General features: G+C 42.3%; 1 protein-coding gene across 2 annotated transcripts in view; it reads right to left on the bottom strand.

Annotated features, from left to right (window-relative positions):
- TSPAN14 (tetraspanin 14) overlaps window positions 1-19,943 on the bottom strand; it is a 34,922-nt gene extending 14,979 nt beyond the window's left edge. The window contains exons 1-2 of one of the 2 annotated variants that reach the window (XM_053948864.1): window positions 19,887-19,943; window positions 4,889-4,986 (exon numbers count right to left, since the gene is read on the bottom strand). In XM_053948864.1, coding sequence (XP_053804839.1) covers window positions 4,889-4,969 — 81 coding nt within the window. In that variant the 5' untranslated portion in view covers window positions 4,970-4,986; window positions 19,887-19,943. Of the gene's footprint in view, window positions 1-4,888; window positions 4,987-19,203; window positions 19,324-19,886 lie in introns of those variants that run through there. The other variant, XM_053948863.1, reaches the window with a different exon arrangement.
- Between the last annotated feature and the right edge of the window lie 5,805 nt (window positions 19,944-25,748).

The following is a 25,748-nucleotide window of genomic DNA, read 5'->3' as shown; positions in this document are numbered from 1 at the left end:
AAAATCATGCTATGGAATTTGTAAATAGAGTAACCTCTTCAGACTGTCTGCCTTCCATTATAATTAGCTTCTTAATTAAGTTGCAACGGATTTTTGATTAAGTAGATTTTTCACTAGCATGCATTATTCTCACCTTTGAACATTAACTTTGCTCTCATGTTTTTATAAAACATTCAGTTTCAAGAAAATCTACTACTTTTGCAAATTTCCATATGCATCTGTGCAAACCAGCTACAAGTAAAAGAGTTCATCAGAAGAAAAATAAACTTAGTCTCATTAAAACAATGTGGATAAATCTATAACTTAATTCAGTTAAGACAAGTAAGTCAATATTTTCACTAAAAGCAACCAAACCAGATACATTAAAAATTCTTTAGCAAAAATCCAGTAAAGTATGAGGTACTTGCAGAAGAAACAAAGCATCAGCCACTACCACTGGCAGGTGCAATTACCAAAACAACCAATTTGCAACAACGTAAAATAGTAGTGAAATGAAAAAGGAAATTAAGTCCTTTTGCTTCAAAGACTATGTGCAAGATACTTTAAAGTATCTCACTGAAAACCATGGTACAAACACACCACGGTGATCAAACTAGCTCAGGAGTTGGTGTGATAGAGCATGCCCAGAGCTCTACAGAGAATCAGCCCCAGGAAAAAACCTTCCCTAACACACTTCCACAGAGGCATCCAAGCGATGGCTCCAGGCAGACCAGGGAACTGATCTGCCTAAACTGAAGGCCAAGTTTTAACCTTCTTCAGCTCACTGAACTAAATGGCTCAATGGGACACAGGCAGCTGAGAAGAAGCAAGGACAACCAAAAGTGCTCCCAGGGTGAGAGAAGGCTAGTCAGCTATTTCAAAAAAGCACAGCATTTTGAAATTTGCCTTTCACCAGAATCTGAATGACATGTAAACAAGAACAAACTGGACTTCCCAATTCACTACTGTGCTGCAGAGTCCTTGAAGATGCATACTACACGAAAGGTTGGATGGAAACATACACAAAGCAGGTCAATTGTGCCCCTTTGAACAGGCAACTGAAACACTATTTACCAGCATTTGCTTACTTCTTGCTTTGGAACTGATAAATCCACTTTTTAAACATATTGCATCAAACTGTAGGCTCTGCTCAGATGTACAATACTGATGCCAATTCAGTGACACTGCCCCAAATGACCACTTATCCATTCCCAAGCATACTTTGAATTCTACAATTCCTATGACTCTGCTGTCAGAATCACACTACCAACTGAGAAAACAGGGCTCATTTGTTTCTCAGATGTAGGCAGCTCTTGCAATACAACTCTTGCAACACAAACTGATTGTGGGTCACTCTGCCCCTAGCTCTGATCAGCAGCAATAGGAATTGCATGCAGTTTTTGTATATTCTTACAGAGAATACATTTCCCACTCCCTGGATAATCCTATTTTTACTGCAGTTCCACCCATGCTAGAGTAATCAGCAGCCTGCAGCCCTTCCTTCCTATCCTTGTCTCTTCAGAGACTCTTCCTCTCAGTGTCAGGAAACCACCTGGTGGTACATTCTCTCCTCTTCCTGGCAGAGCAATGCTGTTTCAGATGTTCCTGGAAAACAGCATACATAGCAGGAGCCAAGAAAATCTTATGCTAACCTGGGTCTTCTCTTATTTTTCAAAGCAAGGAACTCAGAATTTTTTCCAGAGCTGAAGAGAATTTTTGACCTTCATCACCATGTGCAGGGCAAAATTCCAAATCTCCTACAAGAGGAGTGAAAAGTTCTGGTTTTGTCTCCAATAACACTTAAGAGTCACCCACAACTACAGACCTTTAGAAGATAAACCCAGATGACAGCAGCTAAAAGCTATTTTACCCTGTCCTCTCAATTCATGTAGGAGACAGTGAGCTCATATGCAACATAAAAGGCTTTGGCAGAGCGCACATGCAGTCCTTCACTTCACTGAAACAGCCATGGCCCAGCTGAGGTGCAATTCCCAGCTTACTCCAAAGAACACCCTTTCAGCTGTTTGGAGGCAAAGCAGCAAGCACCAGAGCTCTCACAGAAGAGCTCACTCAATTGCAGAATGACTCAAAACAGAAAGGTGCCAAAACCAAGCTCTTCACTTGGCATTGTTGCAGTCTTTAAATTGCACCATGACAAATGAAGCGATTTGACAAAAAAAAAAAAAAAAAAAAAGCTTTCAAAGACAAAAAGGTCCAGCCTTCTTATCTTGCTCTCTGCAGGGCTATCTTAATGGCTGCAGTACTGCTTTATCACCACTCATTAACAAGAGTGTACTTGGACAAGCTAAGTCTTGTGAGCATGCTTTAAAAGCAAGATGGAAACAAAGCAATCGCACATTAAAATCATACCTAGGCAGAGCCTTCCTATGGCCTCCATTCCCTTTCTTAAAAGAACAGAGAAATGGTATTACAAGCCAGCAGTGCACAACTAAAAGCCAGAACTTTGTATTCCCAAGTGACCCACCTGAAAACAAGAGACTTCCAAAGAATGAAGATTTACAGATTTCTAAAGGGTGAAAACACTGAGTTTGCCATAATTAGTCATATTTGCCCTCTTTGAGTTCAATATTTTGTTTAATCCCAATCTATGTGAACTGTATTTGAAGCATGACACAAATTGCAGTAACCACTCAGTGAAAAGTTTAAAAATTCTGGGAATTACTATATCACCACATGCTTTAAAGTTTAAACAGTCAACGATATCTTTAGAGCTACAATGGGAAAGTCAACATTTAACTTTAATAAGTATGACAGAAGAACAAATACAACTATTTTCATGCAACTATTTACTATTACCTGGTTTGTGCATTAACTGTGCATAAATACAGGAAAGCTCTAATAGCTTATATGGGCAAAAGGCCCTTTACATCTAGCTAAATCCACCCCTCATCCACCTCCTGAGCAGCCATGCTGACTAACAAATGCTCACAAATAAGTTCCCAGAAGCACCTGTCCTGCAACCCAAGGAAAGTGAATCAAAACCAACATTCCCCTCCTTCAAATCTCCTTGTGAGTTATGGTTACATTTCTCCTTTTGGTTTTGTAGTCCTTCAGCTCTTTTAAGGCACACATAAAATTCACTCAGTTTCACAAATGGTGAATTTGTAGTCATCCCAGCCAGCAGGATTTCACAGGCTCCTGAATCCTTGTGTCAGCTAAATGATTCATGGATTGCCTATAGGGGTGTCTACCTTCAACATTTACATAGCTTGTTCTACAACTAAAGGTGCCAAAAATCTTATCAAAAGAGCTGTAGCCCCACATCAATTACTAGGTCAGCCTGATAAGGTCAACAGAAGCATCAGACCCTTTTGTTGAGGAAGCTACCAGGACTACAAGTACCTGTTCAGAAAGTTAATTCCTCCAGCCAACAGATCTGCTGAAACACAGGCTGTATTATCAATTCTCCTCAATGTTTTGGCATCTCTTTAAAATTTTTTCTTTAAAGAACAGAAAAATCTTTAGATCTTCATCATTCATCTCAAGAGAACACAGCTTCTTAAAAGTGAAAAAAATGTAATGACTGCAGAGAAGAAAAGATACAAAATTTATTCCTGTGAAAAAACAGAGGCAAATTCTTTACAGTCTTCTTCCCCTTACAGTGAAGACAAAAAAACTTCAGTTTTTAAAAGGTTGTCAGAAACAGTCATAGACCCCACTTCATAAGACACTAGAAAAAAAGCAGAGGTCTAGAAGAATCCTAATATGTTCATGAACAAGAGTGTTGATTTCTCACATACCCCACCATGAACTTCTGAAGTGCATCCACATAGTTATGAAGTGATTTTTCTGAAAGCCAGAACAGTTTGGCAAGCATCACTTCTCACTTCATCACTTCTCACTCCACCACAGGTACAAGGGAATTGTACACTACAGAAGAAAAGGAACTGCAGAGCTGGTGGCTTGTAAGCACAACTTTTGACCTGGTGAAAGCATCCTCAATTGTGACACGGAAAACATCATGCCTAACAAACACTTGCACTATGTAATATTGTAGCAAATTACCCCCAGTGGAACAAAAGTTTCTACAAATCTTTTCTGCCCTGGTATCCACGCAAGTATAACTCCCCTGTGGCTTAATGCTACAGTATCATGTTAGAGCACTGCACTAGTAAACAAAAGGTGGTGACAGTAACAAAAACTTCTGTGGCTTTCAGCAACTTTACTGCTAGCACTGGACAAGTCACTGTATCTGCACTTTTCCAGGACTACTCCTGCCTGTCCATGACTGCAGCTCCTAGGAGTTCAAGTGCAAACTTGTAAACATTTGACCTCAAAGTTCCAAAAGGAATTATTGAGTTTGTCTGAACTGCTTCCTCACCTTCCTCTCACAGACATCTTCACTCTTTCTAGTGGAACACTAGGCACTAACCTTGGCAGGTGCTTCGTTAACCATCATACACATCTGAAACCACTCATCTATTGTTGCACCTTTTCACACTCACAATTCCAAACATTATAGGCAGGTTAGTCCATAGCTAAGTATTTCAAGACTATCAGACAATTCAGCTGCCCACAGAGCACGACATGTGTTGCCAGCTGTTGACACTCTCTGAAGAGGCTCCTTTTTACTCTTCTGCATAGTGTATTTACAGCTACACCACCCAACAAAGATTAAAGATGATCTGAAAGGAAACATTACAAAAGGATTCTTTTAACAGGGAAGCAACTTAACATGGATAATATGGACACCAAGTTCTCACACTTTCAATAATAATTAATTTCTCATAAGGGATAAGATTCTTCAATTACAAAACACCTGGGGCATACTATACATCAGTTTCCTGCTTTCATGCAACTATTGCAGTTTGTTCTCTTGAACAGAGTAATTAAGTTAATAAAACTTAGCTGTGCCTAAACTATTTCAGCATCTACATTTCATACTCACCCAAAAGACAATGTTGTAGCTGAAGAGCAAGTATTTGTACCAACAGCTGACTTCTGCATTAGAATATCGGTAATAGTGCATCTTCTATGGCACAGCGTCTGCACAGAAGAGAAAGAATGATGGGATTAGGTAAAGATTTCATGAATAAAGGTTCTTCGCAAGCCCCTCTTGATCTGTTGAGAAAGAGAGGACAGTAATCAGTACCATATGCCAGCCAAAGGCATTTTCAAAGTCAGCTCAAGCTTCCTCTCACCCTACGCTTCCCTTCAGTATGTTATAGGTAAAAATGATCAAGATGAATTTAATAATTAATAAAATAGATTTTTATTTCACGACCGAGATTTGGTCCAAGACAGCCACAATCAGAAGGTCAGTGCCAAGCCCGGGATCGGCGCTGGGTGAGACACAGGTCCGACCTCTACAGCAGAGGGTCTCCTATGTTCACACCGACTGTTCTGTCTGAGCAGTTCTTAATACTGTCTATTTTGCCTGAGGCAGGGTTTCTTGTCTTCTTTTCCCAGGTTCACATATATTCATGTAGTTTCTTTTCTCTGCCTCGACCTGAACAAAACCGTGTCCAGGAAGGGATGTATGTCGATCAGGGAGTTACTGGAACTCGGCATTGAGATGCATCTTCCTCATAGCTCTGGCTATCCCAATCTTAGATATTTATCGAGTATTCATAGCTTGGGTGTTCCTCAGATCACCTTGGAGAAGGATCAATCTCTGAGAGCCACATTCATTCCCTTGCAAATTAGGTCCTTTTCTCTCTGCTGCCAGCTGTGGTTTCAAAATACCGTGAAGCAATCTTCCTGACTCCGGTTTGAGTGCTAAAGAAACCTTGTAAGAATATTTCTTACCAACATAACATATTTCATACATCTATTTCTCATAAGCACGAATTATCCAAAATACACATAACAACTATCTGTTGCTTAATAATCTTATCTTTAAGCACCCTAATGTTATAACAGGGCAGGCACACCCACAAAGGAAACTCACTACACAGCTAGCCTAGGAAGATCTACATCAGCAAGCTGACACTCATCTGCCTTCTCACTCTTTCAAAACTGTTTTACTTCTGGAAATGGCTGCTTGGGCTTATCCACAAACCCTATGGATTGTACATCCAGCAATCCAGCTAGTGGGATACCAAAGTGGTTACCTGGAATCTCTCAGTGTCTCTGGATTGCTAAACACAAAAGGTAGTTGTACCCAACTCTTCCATATTTGCGTGTTCCTTTACAAGATCATCTACTGCAAGAGGTTTTATTCTCAAGAGCCAAAGTCCCACCGTTTAAAACCCACCTGCTCTGTGGATTTCGTTTGCTTCCTCACACACACATGAGAGATAAGGTTCAACCACAAGTCTTGCTCAAGTGTTTCAGACAACTACAGCTGTTCAAAGTATCATAACTAAACCACCTCTGCAGAAATGCCATGCATAAGAAAAACAGAACAAGCTGTAAATTCAGAGCAGGAATGAGCACTTGCACAGCCCTCACATTCTGGACAGCTGAGTGCTGCCTAAGACAGATGAGCAGCATTTCAATCCTCCACTTCCTTGAGGTAAATGTCAGTGGAAGGTTTGCAAAGGCAAGGAAACAAGAATGCAGAATTTTCAAACACCTCCCAACTAAGAAAATGTACTGTGCCACCCTAGTCATGCACAGACAGCATGCAAAAAACAAGCCTACCCAGTAAATCTGAAACCCAGACCATGGGATGGACAAGTGGACTGCACGACATCCACAGCTATGAGAAGGTAAACTAGGTTTTTGGGGGTTGTTTGTTTTTGGAGTTTTTCTCCCTAGAAAGGAATCTGCACCTGAGTATAAAAAACACTCCCACTTACAGAAGAAACAGAAGCTGGCTTTGAGAATCTCATCCCATTACTAGAGTGTGAATTAATACTTGAGCTTGGTATTTCTAGAGTTCAGATGTTGATTTCCATATAATTTTAACCAAACACTAAAAACAAGTCTTCTTCCTTCACCTTATAACTTCTAATGTGCATGGTCCATTTAGAGCAAAAATCATTTAACTTTCATTAAAACAAAGGATATTGTACTTTATTGGCAGTATAGGCAGTGACTGGAAAAGACCCTCCTACATGTGGCCAGTTGTACCACATAAAATGAGTTTTGTAATTTAGTTACTGACCTTTGCAACCATCCAATGTTACAGACAAAATTTAGGAACCTTTACAACTGTTATGAATCACAGCAAAGAACTCTTGCTTAAGCACCATTCTCTTGTTTATCTAAGTCCACAACTGAGTGAATATAAGAAAAGGAACAAAGTTTTGCTTTCCCAACTTCATTTCAGTTTCTAGCTCCAAATAGCAATTCTTATGTCAACAATCAACATGCATACACTTGTCCAAGTCAGTCAGTCTGATGTGCCTGGGCAAGAGAGGAAAGAGAGGGCACAAGAATAGAATCCCACTAATCTGAGCAGAGTTCAAGACCCATTTGTATGAGTGTAATCCCATTTTACAGCAATACACTGGCTGCCAGTGCAAATATATTCTCCAGATGCAGACACATCGAGGCTTCCATCATTGTTCTGCCTCCTCCCTCTGAAAATCAGGAACATGGTAAAAGACAGGAGCAGCAACTGCAAAATGCACATAAGGAACATTGCTTTTGCTGCTGTTACATCTACAAAAGAGAAGGCAGCAGGTTGCATTTAGCTAGCACATCAATCAATTTCACAAAAATGAGGTTCTGTTAGACAAAGAGGCTTAAAATATAACCCGAGGCAAAAAGGCAAGCAAATCATTTCACAACCTAAAGTACAAACATCATCTGAAGACTTACTTTTTGTCAGGTTACCCTCCCTGGCATTGGACTTACATTCAACTGTTCAGCCCCAGCTTCACTGAAACAATTCACAGGAATAAGAGGATTAAAAGTATCCTTATTCATAAGTACTACTCCCCACCAACCTCACTATTCTGACCACCAGCTTGCAAGACATTTCTCCATGCTTCAGACAACTGCTAAGATGTCCCAGTCAATACCAACCACAGTATTTTAGCAGAATGAAAAAGTAAAATACTTTTTTCAGCATACACACCTCTAAATGCTCAGAAATGATGAGGGGTGCATTACCAGTACTAGCAAGAAGCTGTCCTGTAACAGCACACAGCTCCTCAGACAGATATTAGCTTCCAAAACACCCGCCTATCTTAAGAGCTGATTTGGCTTGCTCTGTGCTTACCTTCATCAGAATTCTTTTGGTGGTTCTTGACAGACCACTGAACACAGTATGGCTGGTATGGGAGTAGCATAATAAATCTGAAGTGCAGGTACGTGATTTTTTCCCCCCTAACACTACAAACAAATTAAGAAGTCCACTCAAGACTACACAGCCACCTTCCCTGTGTTTATACTAAAAGCAGTCATGTTTCCTAACACAGAAGGCATCTGTTACCAGTCCAGAAATCTGCTTGTCAGTAATTCACTTTGTTGACAGCACAGGCTGCATGGCTATGGTTAGGCAATACTAAAAACACTTGGAAGATTAAAGCAGTATGTGGGCAGCAGAGACTAATAACGTTCTCTACTGTTTCAGACAAAGCAAGTCACACAGTGTCAGCTGACAGTTATCACCCACTCACAGCAACAGGAATTTCTAAAAATCCAATACAGAGCCCTGCTGCTTTGGTAGAATATAATTTTGTCTTGGTGTTTACAGCTTTAGTGAGAGGGGAAAAACATAGTCATTCATCGAGCCATTTCCAAAGCTTTTCAACACCCACAATTCCACTCTTACCTTCAAAATGCTACAGTAGTGATATTCCTAATGTATATTCCTAACTCTCATAAAACACAATGTCATCTGTTGAATAATCTAATGTAGATATGCAGAGAAATCCTCATAGATAAGATGTTAAGTCTAGAACAACTGCAACAAAGTAATTTTCTCGATTTAGATCCAAAAATTATTTTAATCCTCCAGAGACATTTACTTTACAAGGCAAACCTAAGTCACACTAAAACTCCAAGTTCAGCCAATACTGCCACCATATAGAATCCTGATTCCCTTCCCTGCCCCTCCTAAAATCCACAACCATTAATCAACCTACTCAGTGGAGCAAATAGCCACACAGCAAACCACTAGCAAATCTTCAGCTCAATCCTGTAATCTTGTACCACACACCAAGAAGTAAACAGGTTTAAGCCTTCAATCTACCTTGCCAGACTGTGTACAAATGCCAGCGTGGGGGCAGTCAGGAGGTGGCAGGAGAACAAGCAAAAGCTTTCCCATGAGTGTGCCCATGGAAACACAGCAACCCTCTAGTGCCAGCCTACAGCAGCAGCACACCTGAAGCTATTTTTACACACGTGAGGCTGGGGAACAGGGGCACAACTGAGGCAAGAGGAAAAAAAAAATGTCATTATCCAAGCTCTTGGCTTCTCCAGCACTGTTCATCAATACAAAGCATTACATCTGTATGAAGCTGGTGAAGCAAATGGACAAAGAAGAATTTGCTGAGGAGCAAGAATTTTTAAAATACAGCAAGAGATGTACTCTGGTCTACGACTTGTTTTGATATGACTCAATTCTATTCCATCAAGACCAAATATATATCGAAAAGCATCAGTTCATTTAAGATATGGTGCCATTAAAAACAACTGTTATTCTTTGAAGGTGCTCAATCATTAGGGCTTTTTGTGAAGGTAAAAGGAAGCCTAATCCCTGACCAGGAAAAATTCTGAGATATTCTTAGGACCTTCTAAAAATGGAACAACTAAGAAGCATCTATAGATTGCTCTTTCCACATCCTAGAGAGACGCTGACCACCAAAGGGGTCCTAATGTTCAGAACAGTATCTGGGTGCTGTCCATCAAATCTTCACGTGAAGAGGCTGAGCTGGTACAGCAAAAAGCAAGACAAACTGACAGGATGTGATGCTCTTACAGGCTAACCTGCTCCTGGAAACAGACAGTGGTCCTGCTGATGACTCAGGAACTCCAAGCAAGCATGTGTCATTTCGCAATTCTGTCTCAAAGAAACTCAGACTAGGGCCTCAAAAAGAACAGACAAGCTTCTCTTAAGGAACACTAGTATAGTTTATTTAGTTCTGCTGCAGTTCAGATGAGCAGAGAAACATTTGCTCTTTCTTAGAAGGAACCTGAGGATTAATCAACAAATGGGCATTTTTTAACCTGAAAGACTTGTGATGAAAAACAAATATCATTAATAGGTTATCCCTGTTTTGCCAGAAAAATAATGGCAAGTAACAAATCTCAGAACTCAATGGAAAACATGGCCAAAGCCAGACAGAATTCTTAAGACATCTCTTGGGACCCTTACTTTGTGCTGAAGACTCAAAGAATATTTCAAGCAGAAGCTGTTCCACTGTAAGCACTAAAAAAACACTCAGAGAAGAACAAATCCCCAACCTGTCGGGAAGCATTTCATGTTCCAGTGACCAGGGTTTAGTCTATTTCTGCATCACAAACTACAACTTAGGAAAACTTGTCAGAAACACACACCAGTGTTTCCAAACCCCAAACAAGGAAGCAGTAATTCAAGAGAGCTCCACTCCAGGTCTCTATACCTCACACTCATTATGCTGCACTTTTGGCCAAGCCACTGCTTCTATGTGGATGAGTTGCATCCAAAACACCATGTAAGTGCTCAGAACTCACATTCACAAAGTGGACATTCCACATTTTTGGGAACAAGCTACATTGTCATCAAGAACCTCTTCTGAACTCCCCACTTGACTAACATCACCAACCCTTTGGCATAAAAGCTCTACACTGCACAACTGTAATTCAAGGAACTATTCAAGCTATGATTCATGGAATATTTTCAGCTCTATTTGATTTCTTAAACCAACAGAACTACACTAAAGACTTGCAAAAGGCAAGCAGAATTCAGAACTGCTCCCACAGCAATTCAAAAGCTGTAAGAGGACAACAGCAGTTCTACCAATTTCACTTTTCACTGTTCTTCATGCAGAAGCTACAAAGGATACATTTGTCTGGCCTTGCTTCCATGTGAAGAAGTATTTATTCCTACTCAGAAAAAAACAAACAAACAAACAAAAAAAAAACCTACTACTAATTTTAAAACAAAATCAGCAAAACAGAAGAAGTTCCAAAGAGTCCACATTTTAATTTATACAAACCAGTCAGAACGCCAGCCAATGACACTGTACACTGAGGAGAAACACAACTCAATTATTCTGAGAATTTCAGTACATTTATGCTAGTTCTGCCCCACTGACCTCAGGCTCATTGAAGTAGTAACTGAACAGATGAGGTCGTTTCTGCTTCAACATACTGAGGCTCTTGACAAAAGGTACCAACTGAAAGGCAAGGATCTCTTACCTAGTTCAAGCAAAATCTGCTTGAAGTAGCTGACTGCAAACAAAGCATCAACTCCACATTCTGACTTAAAGCAAGAGATAGCACAGGAAACAGAAAAGAAAATGTTACATGTAAACTTCATCTAAAAGCCAGCAATTTTCTAAAAATAAGGAGAATGCAGTGGAAGAGAGACAGATTCTTTTGTAAGATATCCATCTCTTTACTAATATTTAAGAAATGCAGAGAAGAGCAGGAGCACAAGATGTAGGGCCTTCACTGATCTTATCCTCAAAAGCATTATTGGTTAAACCTCTGGAGTTAAAACTCAGTTGGATTACACCAAAGTAAGTGAAAACAACACTAGACACTACCACTACAGTTCAACAGATCCCTCATTAACATCTTAGAAAAGTTTAGAAAAATATTTTGTGACTATGAAAACTTTATTAAAGAAAGCTATTGACCAGTTTCATCTGAACAGGACATTGCCTGTGCTGCAATTTATTGACGATACACAATAAGCCACAAGTCATGCTTTCCTTTTACTTCACAGCATGTTCAAGTATTGGGAAACACATAGAAGCCAGTTAGTCATTCTGAGCAGGAATTTATCCACCCCAGGGTGCAAAACCTGACAGAACAAGCAAACAGAATAATTGTAGCTGACCCAAACTTCCCAGTTGCTTTCTACTACCTCTCATGAGAGCACACACACCCCAACTCTCTGTAACATTGACAGATGCAAGGCAAAATTCAAAGTCTTCATGTAAAAGAAGCATGTGATTTGATTTTTTTTTCCCCTTCTAACAGAAGGTTTTGGAAGCCTTACAAAGCAAATATCTTATCTGAGGAGCCAGAACTTCCAGTTTGGGGAATATTTTTACTTCTATTTAATAAACCAACATGAACCTATTTCATACACTTTGTCGGCTCCCTCCCACACCTCCACACAGACCAGGTTTCAAGAACTGAATGGGCCCCTCCATTTGCAATACCACTTCATAGCATAAAAAAAGACAGGAAGCCACCACCTTTCTTTGCTGACAAATACACTCTTTCTTCAGGGAACATCCTGAAATTTTATACATATTGTGACTTGTCTCCACTTCCAGGAATGCCACTTGTTTTCAGTCTCCAGTTATATTTCAGTCTAAAAGAATATATCTTCATTTTCTCTTTTCATAAGAAAAAACTCCTGAGAAACTGATTATAGCAATAATCAAAGAAGTGATGAGCATATAATTTGCTTTGGGTTTTGCGGTTTGTTTCCTTAAAAATGTTCCTTGCTTTGGATACAATGTGCAGTCTGTCTACATCCACACCATATTTCTTAGCCTTCACACTGAACACTCCTATATATGAATTTGTATATATAAACATATCTATTACATATAATAAAATGGATATTTATATTTTAACAGTTTAAATCAGATCAAGGTATTTCTTAGTTAAAAAAAATTAAAATTCCAGGGTTGAAATCTGATCTCCAGTAACGAGGATGCTAAGTAATAACTGTAATATCTGGATAATACTAGCGACATTCACCACTTGCTCTGCTTAAACAATGTTGACACCATGTCACAGAAACCAGATAGGGAGTTCTATCCACAAAACCTCTTTTTTTCTTCCGCTCCCACCCCAATTACTAGGGCCTATGCTTTCAACACCAGAGCAACACTCATTTCAAATGAGGCACCAGGGAAGGCTACTTTTTGGGGAAAGGCATGGGAGGTTTGGGGACAATGCCCTCAAAGCTTTCTTTTGCTGCCCTCCACCTCCAGCAGCTGCGTTCATAACAACCAGGACAGCCTCATTTTACTTGCCAAGGACGACAATCACCAGCTTCCAAGCCACAAGAGAAGATGGCTCTTTGTGGCCACGTAGACAGTTCAACCACTGTGTAATTTTTCTCTTAACCTCCTTTCTGGTAAAGAAACACACTCGTGAAACTTGCAAAACCCAACTAGAAGATAAACCTCTAAGGCAGCACTGGAAAATCTTAAAGATGTGACAAAACAGCCTTCACCAATGGCTCACAATCCCAGCCACTTCAGCAGAGTCAAGGTCTCAGCCCAAATACACAGGAACAATTAATGCTTCAGGAGTTATAGTAAGCAGGTTTGCAGAGCACCCTGCACATGCTACCACACCACAGGGAAAAGATTAAAAAGACAAAAACCAATGCTGCTTCAGGACAAGCCCATGCTTGAACAGCTCCAGCCCTTCCCCCCAAAGCCAGTGCTCTGGCAGGTCGTGAGAAAGCCTCCACTGTCTCGCCCAAAGTCTCTGTATCCGCCCCTGGGGAAGGAGGAAAAACAGGCTTTCCACCTCTCAAGATGATGCCAAGAACAACACTGTGCCATTAAGAGATCAGGGCAACAAAGGCTGTGAAGGGACGCAGTCACTGCTCCTTCCAACACAGACCTCAGTCTCTGCAACAGCTAATTACAAACATGCCAGCAGAATTAGAAGGTGCAGAGCTTAGACAAACACTTCCCAACCTGTGCCTTCAGTAAAATGAGAAACATAGCTCCTGATGGAAACAACATGACAACACAGGAAACTGCCACCTGAACGGGCAGTACGGTGTGACTGGCTACACGAGCAGCACAGCTCAGATAAAATACCACCACAGAGCTAAACTACACCCTCCCTTCTCACTCACTCCAGCTGGACAGACTCTTTCAGCTGAACACTCCCCTGTTTCGCAGGAGCAGACCACTGCTATGACCACTGAATCAAAATATCCTTTGCAAGCTCAGCATGATGGACACTTGGCAAAGAAAGCTGTCTTGCTGTCTTCCAAGAGTCATCTCACCAATTGCTTTCCAAGAGTCATCTCACTAATTGCCTTCCATTAGTTTCAAGTCAGACAACTCTTTTGATGAACCTTCCTCCTCCACAGGCTTGCCACGCAGCCAGACTGAAGTAACTTAGTACTCAGGGCAAGGTAGAAAGCTTTGCTGTTTTCACCCTTTATTCGATACAGCTACACCACTGCAGGCATATTTCACCCCCATGAAGTCCTTCCCTGAGCACCATCTAATAACCAGCTGTTGAGGGAAAAGCAATATGCATCCAAAGAACCAGCTCCATACCCTGCCAGTCAGAAGGCTGCTGTCACATAAAGTCCAACCTCTCAGGTGTCTTCCTTCAGATCCAAGCCACTTGAGGCTATTCCCTTTGTTTTCTACTCCAGAAGTTTCCAGATGTCAGTGAACGTATTTCAGCACCCATTTTATGCCCCAAAGCAAGAGTACACAACTTGCCAAGCTGAACAAATGAGGTTTTAAAAAATATTAAAATTCACAGCATTCCGCTGCCTCGAAATACTCCGCTTCATCCTGTAGCTGCAAGGGCAGCAACTCAAACACCTGACTTTGCTACCTTCAAGTCCATCAGTTATATAGAGAAAGCTCCTTTCCAGAGGGACTCAAGTATCAATTATTTAGTCTTTGAGCAGGAAACAAAAACAGTTAAAAGAGGAAAAGAGATTTCTGGAAAGGGCTGTTGGGCCACATGAACATATTTGGGCTTGTACACAAGCAACCTGCCTGAAACAGAATGAGAATGCTAGAACAAAACAACCCCTAAAGCCAAAAGCTCTTGTGCACACACAAGCTCATCAAGTGCCAGAGCCAATTAGTGCCAAAGAGCCCCAACTACATCAGGGGGTGTCAGGACAGCTCTTCCCATTGAAGACCTTTATCAGTTTGGTATAAATGCCTGTTCTCTAGCCCGGGAACATAAAACAGGGAGAAGCTCTTTTCTAATACCACAGAAGCTCTTTTACAATACCAAGACAACATTCAACAGCGCTTACTACAGAGATCAAGGGGAAGCAGAGCCCTCTGTTTATCACACCCTTGCCTTTCCCACTCAGGTTCAGATTAAGGATGAAGACAGGCCTAAGATTTTCAGCTTTTGCACAGCTTCTAAAGACAATGACACAGAAAGAGCTCTCAGAAGAAGCACAGATAAAGCATTCACCTTAGATAAGAGCAGGAATTCTTCCACCCACATGTATCATACATAAGCTGTGGTATAATGAAAAGGACAAAACACTATTGCTTGGCTCCCAAAGAGTTGAAAAAAGACAGGAAACACTGAAGCAAAACAAGTGCTGATCCCTCCCCCCTGCCAAAAAGGGGCTGAGGCACACTATGGACCAGAAAAGAAAATAAACCTATTTTTAAACCCAGTTAAGAGCTCTGGGTTTGGATATAGTTCCTATTGTGGCCAGTGTCTTTTGATTTGTTAAAGGTTTTCTGCACAAGTGATAACAGAATTCACATGTATCAAGCAGAAATGAACAGAATTCACATGTGACTAATCAAGCAGAGTGGTTCTTCTATCTGAGAGCTTCGGTTCCAAGATTAATGTCAGATGGGTCAAAAAGTTTAGCAAAACCCTGGCCATTCAAGGCAGTTGTTTCAACTGCAAACATCACAATCTCTTATGCAGTCAATTTTTAAGGATCACCACTTTTGCAGGTGATCCTCAACACCTGCACTTTGCTATTAACCTCACCTGTGACATTCCCAAAATAGAAGAATTTGCCCAACAATGATTTTTCAGCTACCTGAAAGCAGATTTTATCCACAAAAAAGTTGTTTTAAAACACAAAAAGAAGTTCCAATATGACATTCAGCTATAGTTAAGTAGTTAAAGTGTGCATTTAAAATTAAGCCATCATAGCTTAGATATTTCAGCCCCTCGCCTTCTTTTTAGATCGCTGAATCAAATTCAGATTCCTGTATTCCTGGGAAGATCCAAACTGTTACTCTTTAAAACCCACACATATCTAACCTTGATAAGCTTTAGTCTGACTATCTCTGACGTTGTTCTTAACCTTCATGAGATACTTTGTCTGAGCATGAGCAAAGGAATCAAAGAGAAGGATCCTGTCCCTGTCCAAACTGTGCTGGGGGCTGAAGGCAGCATCAGTAGCTCCACCCAAGCCACCAACAGCAGAGCTTTGGAAGAGCCAGAGACCTTAGGACTGGGCAATACCAGAGAGGAAGACATATGGCCATACTTTGAATCTAGAATATAACCTTTGCATCTAGAAATAACTTCAGCTTAATTCCCCCTTAGTAACACCCTGCACCATTTACTGTTTGAGGGTCTACTTTACTTTATCTGAGCTACTTCAGCTTGAAGCAAAATGCAAACCACAGCACGTTCATGGATTTTGTGAATTGCAGCCCTCTTAGCCTTAAAAATGTACCACAGGTGGCAAAGCATGAAAGTCTGTTCTACCAAAAAACAGGAAGTTTTGACACAGGAAGCCACAATGCAAAGCAACAAGGCACAGAGAGCTCACAAGTAAAGCGTGTCAGAAATCCACAGATTTTTTCCATACCCCACCCAGGTGAAATTTTTTGTAAAAGCAAAAAAATAAAGGGAGGATCTGTGGAACAGTTTTGACAATTGCTCTGTGAACTCCACTTCCCCTCACATACACCCCAATGAGAATTCTGAACTAACACAGGGAGATCAAAACAAGAGTTTAATTTATTCACACTTATCAGTGCTCAAACTGTGCCACACCTAATCCACAATGAGAAACTTGATAGACTATAAGAATCCATTGTAGCAGTCTGTCAGCAGAAAAATTCCTCTTTTTCCAAACACCCATTTACAGGTAATGGCACATTATAGTAGTCACCCACTAAAGTTTCATAAACTAAATAAAAATACCTTTTAAGAAAATCAGAGGTCAGCCTCAAAACAATCCAGTATTCCTCAGTTATTCAATAGAAAGATACAATAAACTCATTCATCACCCAGATAAAACCAAATTCATAAGACACCATGTCAACAATTTTCTTGTTACACCCAAGAGCAAAAAGTTATGCCTTCAATACCAAGGAAAGTATCCCAATTAAACAGCCTCTTAGAGCTGAGAGCAAGGGCTTTTTATGGTCCTGTCATTAAGTACTACAAGACCTACCGCCTGTAAAAGGCAGCCCAGAGCACACTCCCTTGCAGTCCTGTCAGGTATGTCACCCATGCGAATGCTCTGCACAGACACCGCTCCCAGCAAAAGATCACACTTTTTCCGTCTTTTCTGCCACCCTCCTGCTTCCCAACAAGGAGGCAGGAAGGACAGGAAAGAAGCTTTATACAGGAAACAGTAAGATTAGCTTGTCTACAATGCACTAAATGCCAGACAAAGTCTGTGCCCAAAAAAAAGAACAAGACTTAAGTGAGTTTTCTTCTGATTTGGGGACTGGAGATAAGGTGACAATACAAAGGAAGCTACAAAGGAAGATAACTGGATCGACTTACACACAAAAAAAAAAAAAAAAAAAAAAAAAAAAAAAAAAAAAAAAAAAACCACACAGAGCGCACACCACCCAGAAAATCAGCTTTCCATGACTGCGATTTAGACAGACTGCACCTTCAGCAAGTCCACCTAGGAACAAGACCAACAAACATAAAACAAAATGCCAACTGTGTAACTTACTTGCGCATTGTTTTTTCAATATAAATAAACTTACAAACTTTTGGAAAGCTATTTCTAAAAATTCCTGTTTCAGTGGTATTATAGTTTTGAACAAGACAACCTTCTAAGGACAGGTAACACCACTATATTCCATCCTCCAAGAACAGAGCTAAAAGGATATAGATCACATCCTAAAAGTACTTTCTTCCAGTCTCATTAACCAAAGGATAAAGAACACCACTCTACCGAACAAAACTGTCCTGAACTCCTCTAAAAAAAAAAAAAAAACACACAGAAACCAAATCAAAAACTGCAAAGCAGTTCCCACCACAGCTCGTTCCTACTTCACACCAATGACCAGACTTGAATTCCCACCAGATCCCTCCTTGTCTCTGTACACAATTCTTCTGTCAAGCAGATGGTGCTTGGTGCTAGCACCTCAACGTTCCACAACAAAAGCATGTCAAGCTTCACACATTTACTGTGAGTATAAAGTGTCTCAGTACTGATTGCCTTACTCCCTGCTAGAGATAGCCAGAAATGATGGAGCATCTCACCAGGGAACACTTATGAACAAGACACACCGTGCGCTTCCATTCTCTAGGAACTGCTTTCCTTCCATTTTATCCAGAGTTCTAGGTCACAAGGCTTATGTCACTGTAACAAACAAGCAAAAACCCAACCAAACTAAAAAGCAGTGCTGGAAGAATTTTGTCCTACCAGTTATTTTAAAAGATCCTTCACACCTCCACTACCACCGCCTTGGAAGTTCCATCAAAAAAAGGAAAAAACACCCAAACAAGTAGCCTCTTTTACAGCACGGGTTAGGCTTCTTTGTAGGGTTTAATTCCTTTCTTTTTTTATTCAGAATGTCTCAAAATGAAATCGCTAAATCTACACAGAGAACGGAAGATAAAGCAAGAGCCAAAACAAAACTGAGCATGGAGCATCACCTCTGGTACTCCCGCGCTCCACGGCCGGGCCTGTTACGGCAGGAGGCTGAAAGGGTCTCAGAGAGGTCGCTCATTACCACAGGCGACAGGCAATTAAAGTTAAAATATTTTAAAAATTAAGTTACGGGCCTCAATCCTTACACCCACTGCGCCGCTGCCCCCTCTAAACAGCCTGGGCTCAGGACAGGGTCTGGCAGCAGCCGGGGCGACAGCGGAGAACGGAGCGAGCAAACTGGCTGCAGCACTCCGAAAGGCCTTTTTCTACTATTTTAATTTTTGTTATTATTACTGTTTTTCTCCCTCGTGGCACCTCAACGAGACAAGCTAGCGTGAACTCCCAGAGGAAGCCTCACCCGGCCTCTCGGCTTCCTTTAATGGACAAGGACAATGGCAGGGGCTCGCCGTAGCTGCCGGGAAACTCAGGCAGCCGGGGGCTGCTCCCCGCCCGGCTGGCCGGCCCCCAGGGGATTCCGCAGGGAGCGCACTGCTCCGGGGAGAGGGGACAGAAATGCCGGCGTTTCAAGACGGGGAGAGCAAGGGGCACGCCGGACGGCGCGACCGCCGGGGCAGGCAGGGACTCACCGGGGCAGCAGCCTGCTCGCTAAGTTTCGCCGAGCCGGGCGGAGGGCGAGGCGGCGGTCGGCGTAGGTCCCTGCGCTGCCTCGGCTAGTCCATGGACACGGCGGCGCTCCCGGAGCCTCCTCCCCGCGTCAGCTCGGCCGGTGCGCCAGGCGTGCCCGCCGGGCGTGCCCTTGTGCCGAGCCGCCCCGCCGCGCTCCCGCCGGGCCGAGGCAGCGCGGAAATGAACGTCCCGGCCACGCCCGCTCCGCACGCCGCCGCGCTCCACACAAAGGGGCGTGCAGGAAGCCCAGCTCTGCCTCCGGAGCCCGCGGCTCCCGCCGGCTTCTCCCGCTGTGACCCCCCGCCCCCCTCCCACGGCAGGCGTTCCCCCCCAGCACCCCCGGGGCCGGGCGGAGGCTGCGGGCGCCGGCGGCCCCCGCCCCTGGCGGTGCCTCCCGCAGCCCTGCGAGCGCTGCCCCTCGGCGAGGCCCGCGGCTTTGTTGTCTCGGCCTCGTTCCGTGGCCGGGTGGCTGCGTCCCCCGCCCCGGCCCTGCGTACGGGGCTCAGCCCAGCCCGGCTCGGCTGCGGGAGGGAGCGCGGCACGGCCCGCGGCCGCGCCTCTTACCCCGCGGGGCTTCGGAGCATGAGCCGGCGTGTCAGAGACAGCACATGCTGAGCGATACTGAAGGCATGGTCGAGCCTACCTGGAGAGCCGCAAGGCGAAGGAAAGACATGAAATAAAACGACCCCGAAGAGTATTTTGAGTCTTCCGGCGTCCTAGGGCCTTTACACCTCCCGAGAGAGAGGCTGAGAAAAGAGGAGGGAGGGGAAGGGAGGGCTGAGCTGTTTAAACCCGTGTAGTTAGCGGGTGATAGCTCCCACCTGAGGCAGCCACCGCCTGGCAGGAGGGAAATGCTCCCCTGCCGTCTCGCTTGGCTCCCAACCTCCACGCTCTCCTTCTGTTCCCTTTCCGCACCTTGTGATCTCTCTTGACACAGGGAAAAGTCTCTGTCACCTTTGTTATAAGTAAAAATAAATCGAGCTGAATTTAATATTTAATAAAAAATAGATTTTTATTACGCGCCTGAAATTCGGTCCGAAATAGCCACAATCCAATCAAAAAGGTCAGTGCCGAGGCCGGGAATCGGCGCTGGGTGAGGCGTAGGTCCGGCCGCTACAGCAGCGGGTCTCCGATGCTCACACCGACCGTCCCGTCCGAGCGGTTTTTATACAGTTTATTCTGCCCGAGGCAGAGTCCCTTTTCTTCCTTTCAGAATTTCACATATTCATGTGGAGTTCTTTCTCTGTGACTAGCTGAACAAAACCATGTCTGAGGAGTGATGAGCATCCATGACCGAGTTCCTGGCATCCGGTATTGAGATGTATCTCTCCGACGGCTCCGGCTATCTCAATCTTAGATATTTATCTCGTATTCATCGTCCGGGCGTTCCTCGGATCACCTTGGAGAACGACCCATCTCCGGCTGGCTACTTTCATTCGTTTGCAAATGAGGTTCTCCTCCCTCTTGTCCACGGTGGTTTCGACACTGTGAATGCAATCCCCTACACTGCCTTGTGCGCTTAAAAATCTTTTATAAGAATGTTTCTCACCAGCATACTATATATATAAGATACAGATAACATTTTATACGCACGAATTATCCCATATACACAGAACACCTTCATTCCCTTGCTCATACATAAAGCAAAACTGATGTCTTCGGTGTCTCGCTATGAAAATACATTTGTGGCAGGAAGGCAAGGCCAAGTGAGGTAGTGCAGCACCACACGTGCTCTTTCCTACAGGCTGCCTCATATTGTTTACACTTTCTTCACCTGCTCCAGCTCTTGGACTTTGAGGAATCCCTTATTCCCCCTGGATCAGGAACAAGCCCGCTCACAAAGACAGCAGCAGTCGCACTGAACTGAAAGCTGTTGAGCAATCAAATGGTGTGAGCTTAGCACTTCTCTAGTGTGCTAATTCTCCACTCATCAAAGCTGACTACCAAAAGCGTGCTAAATTAATAGCAAATGCACAGTTCCCCTCACCCAACCCCTTCTGATGTCTGACAAAGCAGATACACACCAGTGTGTCACCCACTCGCCGCTCACATGATCAAGATTCCTTCTCATTTCCCACACGCAGTTGTTTAAATAAATGAAGGGTTTGGTTTGTTTTGGTTTTTTGTTTGTTGCTGGTTTTTTTTTAAGAGAGGGGGACTATTTACCAGTCTCCCCCAAGCTTGCTCAAGCCTTCTTAGAAACCAAAGCAAAATTGAACTGAGTGTTAAAGCTGACAGAAGATGCCAGAAGAACTACCTGAATTTTGAGAAGAATCTAAGAGGGGAAGGGCAGCTCAGAAAGGTCACTGGATTATCAGATGGTAAGAAGAACTAGAAGAGATCCTTTCTCCATCTCAGAAGTACTGAAGTAATCTCACAGAGTACAGAGTCATGTCTTCAGAAAGTCCAGAGCCAAGGCAGAAAGCTGTAGTATGCTGATTCCGTAAGAGAGAGGAAGATGGTGCAATAGTAACTTCTAATTCAATTCAATGGGGAAAATGGGAAATTTCAGGGAAATTCAACAGCTTTAGGATGCAAGGACTGTGGAATTAAGAAGGGTATGTGTCGATAAAATAAGGTTCTCTTGCAATTTACTCTTTGTAAAATGGTTAGTGTTAGCAGCTCACAGCATAGTTGAATTGAGCGTGTTCACTGTTAGCATGGAGCTGGTTCGAACAGCCTCTCAGTGTGTCATTTATTTGCCTTTGACATTATCTCCACACAGTGCTCCACTGTGTTGCCAAGAAAATTGCAGTAAAAATCTCATCCATCACAGAAACCATTAACTAAGTGCTAGGGCAAATTGGAACACTCTTAAAAGACAGTCACTTCAGCAGTAAGAGATGTAATAATCCCGCAGGAATGAAAATAGGAAATCTGATTTTTAAAGTGAACATATGCAGGCCGAAGTTCATGTATGGTTTGTTAATGTTGTTTTCCTCTGACTACTAAAAAACGTTTTCTAAAATAAATGAAGTCTTCATGAGGAGTAGCTGGTGGAAAATGGCCTGACCAGAGCTGTTCACCACTGTATATGTTCAACATTATCACCAAATACCATTTTTCAGTGTAAAAAAAAGTCTATTTATGGAGGGAGGCATCCAGAAATCAGAATTGCAGTCGGAATTGTCATGTGGTTTTGATAATTATGAGATTAAGAGAGAGGGGTGTGCAAGGAAACAAAGCCCACAGAAGCTACTGAGAGATCTCAAGCAACTTCAAGTACAAAGAAATCAGTAGCTGGATCTAAAAGAGAAGCCAAAATATTTTTGGGAAAGCCTTTATAAGACGTCTGAGATAGATTAGAAGAATAATAAATTAGGTTGGAACTGGTCAGACACCCAATAAAATTCGAGGGGATCAGGCTGGATCAGTGATTTAAGTTTATCCTCAGTCCCACAGCATTTCCCCACCTCGCTCTGCTGTTAGCAGCGGCTGTCGCACCTCTCTGCTCCGGTCCCCTCGATCGGCCCCGGAGAGTCCGTGAGACAAAGGCAGCCACGCACATCCCGGCAGGCGGAAATTACTACCACAAACCGCAATAGGTTACATTTTGTAAGTATCGCAGTGAGTCTGTTAATAATTTATTCCCTCCACTTAGAAATATCTATATACAACAAACTGTGTCCGTCAATACAGTATATCCTTCCTCCAAGTTTCTTATTCTTAAAAGGAAAATGTCCATACAAGTGAAAAGATCGTAGGAATAGATGTCTGTTCCAACAGCTTTCTTCCAGCCGAATGGGACCCTAAGCAGTCTGCTCCTGGAACCTGTCATGCTAATCTTCTCCTGCAGAAAACCCCTCGGGTTCACCGCTGACCTGCACTTTGCCTCTTTGCCTGGGTAGCAGTGACATCCAGCGGTGCGAGAAACTTGCCTTTTTTTTTTTTTTTTTTTTTTCGTCCACAGTGCATCACAGGAAACACATCAGAAAATGGCAGGGATCCCTTGGCATTCCCGTCTCGTTGTGGAAATTTGTGAATGGCACCAAGGGCAGGCAATTTGACAGCGTGGGAACAGATAATGCGCACGGGGAAACAAAGATGCAGAACAAAAACCACCCTCTGGGGCAGACAATCTTTCTAATGGCCCTAAAAGGACACTGCAAATAGGAATTGCAATTGGGGATCCCTAAAGTTCAAATAAAAAGCACTTTCCTGTTTTACACTTACATCAATGACTTCATAGCATTTTCATTCTTGAAATATTTTCATTAACCCCAGTTACGTGCTGAAGAAAAGATAAATGGGCTGACAAACACGGAAAAGTTGATGGAAGAGAAATTACCACAGCAGAGCTGGGTTTCTCAAGCCCTACCCCTGCACTTTGTGCACTTTCCTACTGACCTGATCCATCTTCAGCCTTAAAGATGAGGATAAATAGAATATCATACTGCATGGGTGCAAAATGCACATCTCAGAATAACAAACTTTTAATTATTAGTTTCCAGTAACTAGCTGAGTGTTAAAGTATGATGTGATATTTGATGTGCTGAGAAGTGATTTAGATTTTGGGTACATGCCATGTTAAAAGAAAAAAAAATCAAAACATTAAATGCATACAAGGGACTGGGCCAGCAGAGGTAGCTGTTAGCACAACAAAATTAACAACTGTAGTATTTTTTTTCCCAGTGGACATTCTAAATTCAGTCTGCAGTATTGGAAATTCACTTAGATTTAATTTGTTCCTCCTCTACTATTTTGCTCTAATTTTAGTTATTTGGGTTAGCCCATTTCCAATGGTAATTATCCATTCCTATCTCCTATGTACTACCTATTGTCTATCTTTCCCATTTTTATTTTGTCAATATGGTGTTCAGAAAAGATGAGTCAACTCCAAGTAATCCCAAGGTTGTCTTGAAAAAAATCATCAGATTTATCAATAACAATTTTTCAGAACAATTTCAAATGCCATTTTGACCATCTAGGGCTCCATCTTGATTTTTGAAAGACACAGAAAACTTTTAAATGCATGTAAGCTTATATAACTTTCAAATCAAGACGTGCACTAACTGTTTATTGGAAATAATGCTGTTTAAAGCAGGAAAAGACCTCAGTCTGATGTGGTTTCTGTATACATCCCTCTGGGGAATCTGCCAAAGCAGAGAACTTTCAGTTTCCATGAGTACTTTAATAAACTTAAAAAGACTTCATGACTCTTTCTAAAAATGTTTTTACACTACAGGAACACTTCAGCATGTTGTAGTGTTAGTGATTTACACGTTTGACAGCCATTATACTTCCAATGAACATTCCAAATGCTGGACAGCATTGCTTCCTACTTCTGTTGCCACTCCCTTTGGGTAGGCTGAGAGCAGGGCTGCAGCCCCATGGCATCCTTGTCACCATCCAAGGCTCCCTGAGCAGCCAGCTCTGACACAGTGGGTGGAATTCAGTTGCCTGTACACAAAATTGTAAGGAGATACTTTCCAGATTCAGCAGGTTCTACAGGCACTTCACTTTATCTTCAATTTCTAGGAATTTATCTGGCTTCCATTCCATTCTCCAAGGACTGTTTATGCCTTTCACATTTCATGTTTATGTGAAATGCACAAACAGCCCTTGGGACAAGGCCTGAAATGCAGGTCTAAGATCAGTATTTCCTTTGCTGGTCTTTGTGCAAGATCAATTCTCTGCAAATGGCAAAGCTTTCTACTTCCCATGAGAAAGAAAACTCAGACAGAAGCCACAATATGCTGCTCTAAGATCTTTGTTAATCATACCCTCTTGCAACCATAGGAAATGGTAGCTCACACCCATTGCTTTTAGCATCTCTTGTGTTCCCTACCACTTGCACCCCCAAGTATCCATATGCTGACTGCAAACAAGTGGACACTTACACAATGCTTTGAATTTTTTAGGAGCTTGTGTCAGCACACAATCCCAGTAATGCGCCTTTCAGTGGTAAAACCCAGGAAAAGAAGCCCTCAGGCACAATTCTTTATTTCATGGTTCTCTGCACCTGTCCATAGCTCTGAGGAAAGCCTTTATAGAGAAAGTCCATATCACAGAGTCAATTTGCCGGTGTACTCTCCAAATCCTTCATCCCCCAAAACAGTCAAACACAAATAGTAGCATAAATGAGTCCAATTTCTATTTAGTTTCCAAATGAAACATATGAATCACTCAAAATTCTCACTGCTAGTGCTGTTTCTGGGAACTGTGAAAAACAGACTCTGAAGAGCATATATTTTTCTAAAATCAGTTTTATCTGGACATAAATACTAAGGAAAAAAGGTCAGAATTTTATCCATAAGGATGCAAATTTTTTTTAAAGAATCTTAGATACAAAAAGGAACCTGCCCTTGAGCCACAATTATTTTCCTTGCAGGGAATCACGTGGACTTAGAAGATCTAGAACCAGTAGTGAACTAACAAGAAATTCACTGTGCAGACACAGTGGCATGTCTTGAATGCAAAATCTCAAGTGTTAGACTGACAGGGTGTAGTCTTCTAGAAACACAGATGTATTTACATGCTAATGAAAAAGCAAAAACCAAAGGCA

This window comes from Vidua chalybeata, chromosome 8, assembly GCF_026979565.1.
Source record: "Vidua chalybeata isolate OUT-0048 chromosome 8, bVidCha1 merged haplotype, whole genome shotgun sequence".
NCBI classification, from domain to species: Eukaryota; Metazoa; Chordata; class Aves; order Passeriformes; family Viduidae; genus Vidua; species Vidua chalybeata.
This window is presented reverse-complemented; position numbering and strand designations above follow the sequence as displayed.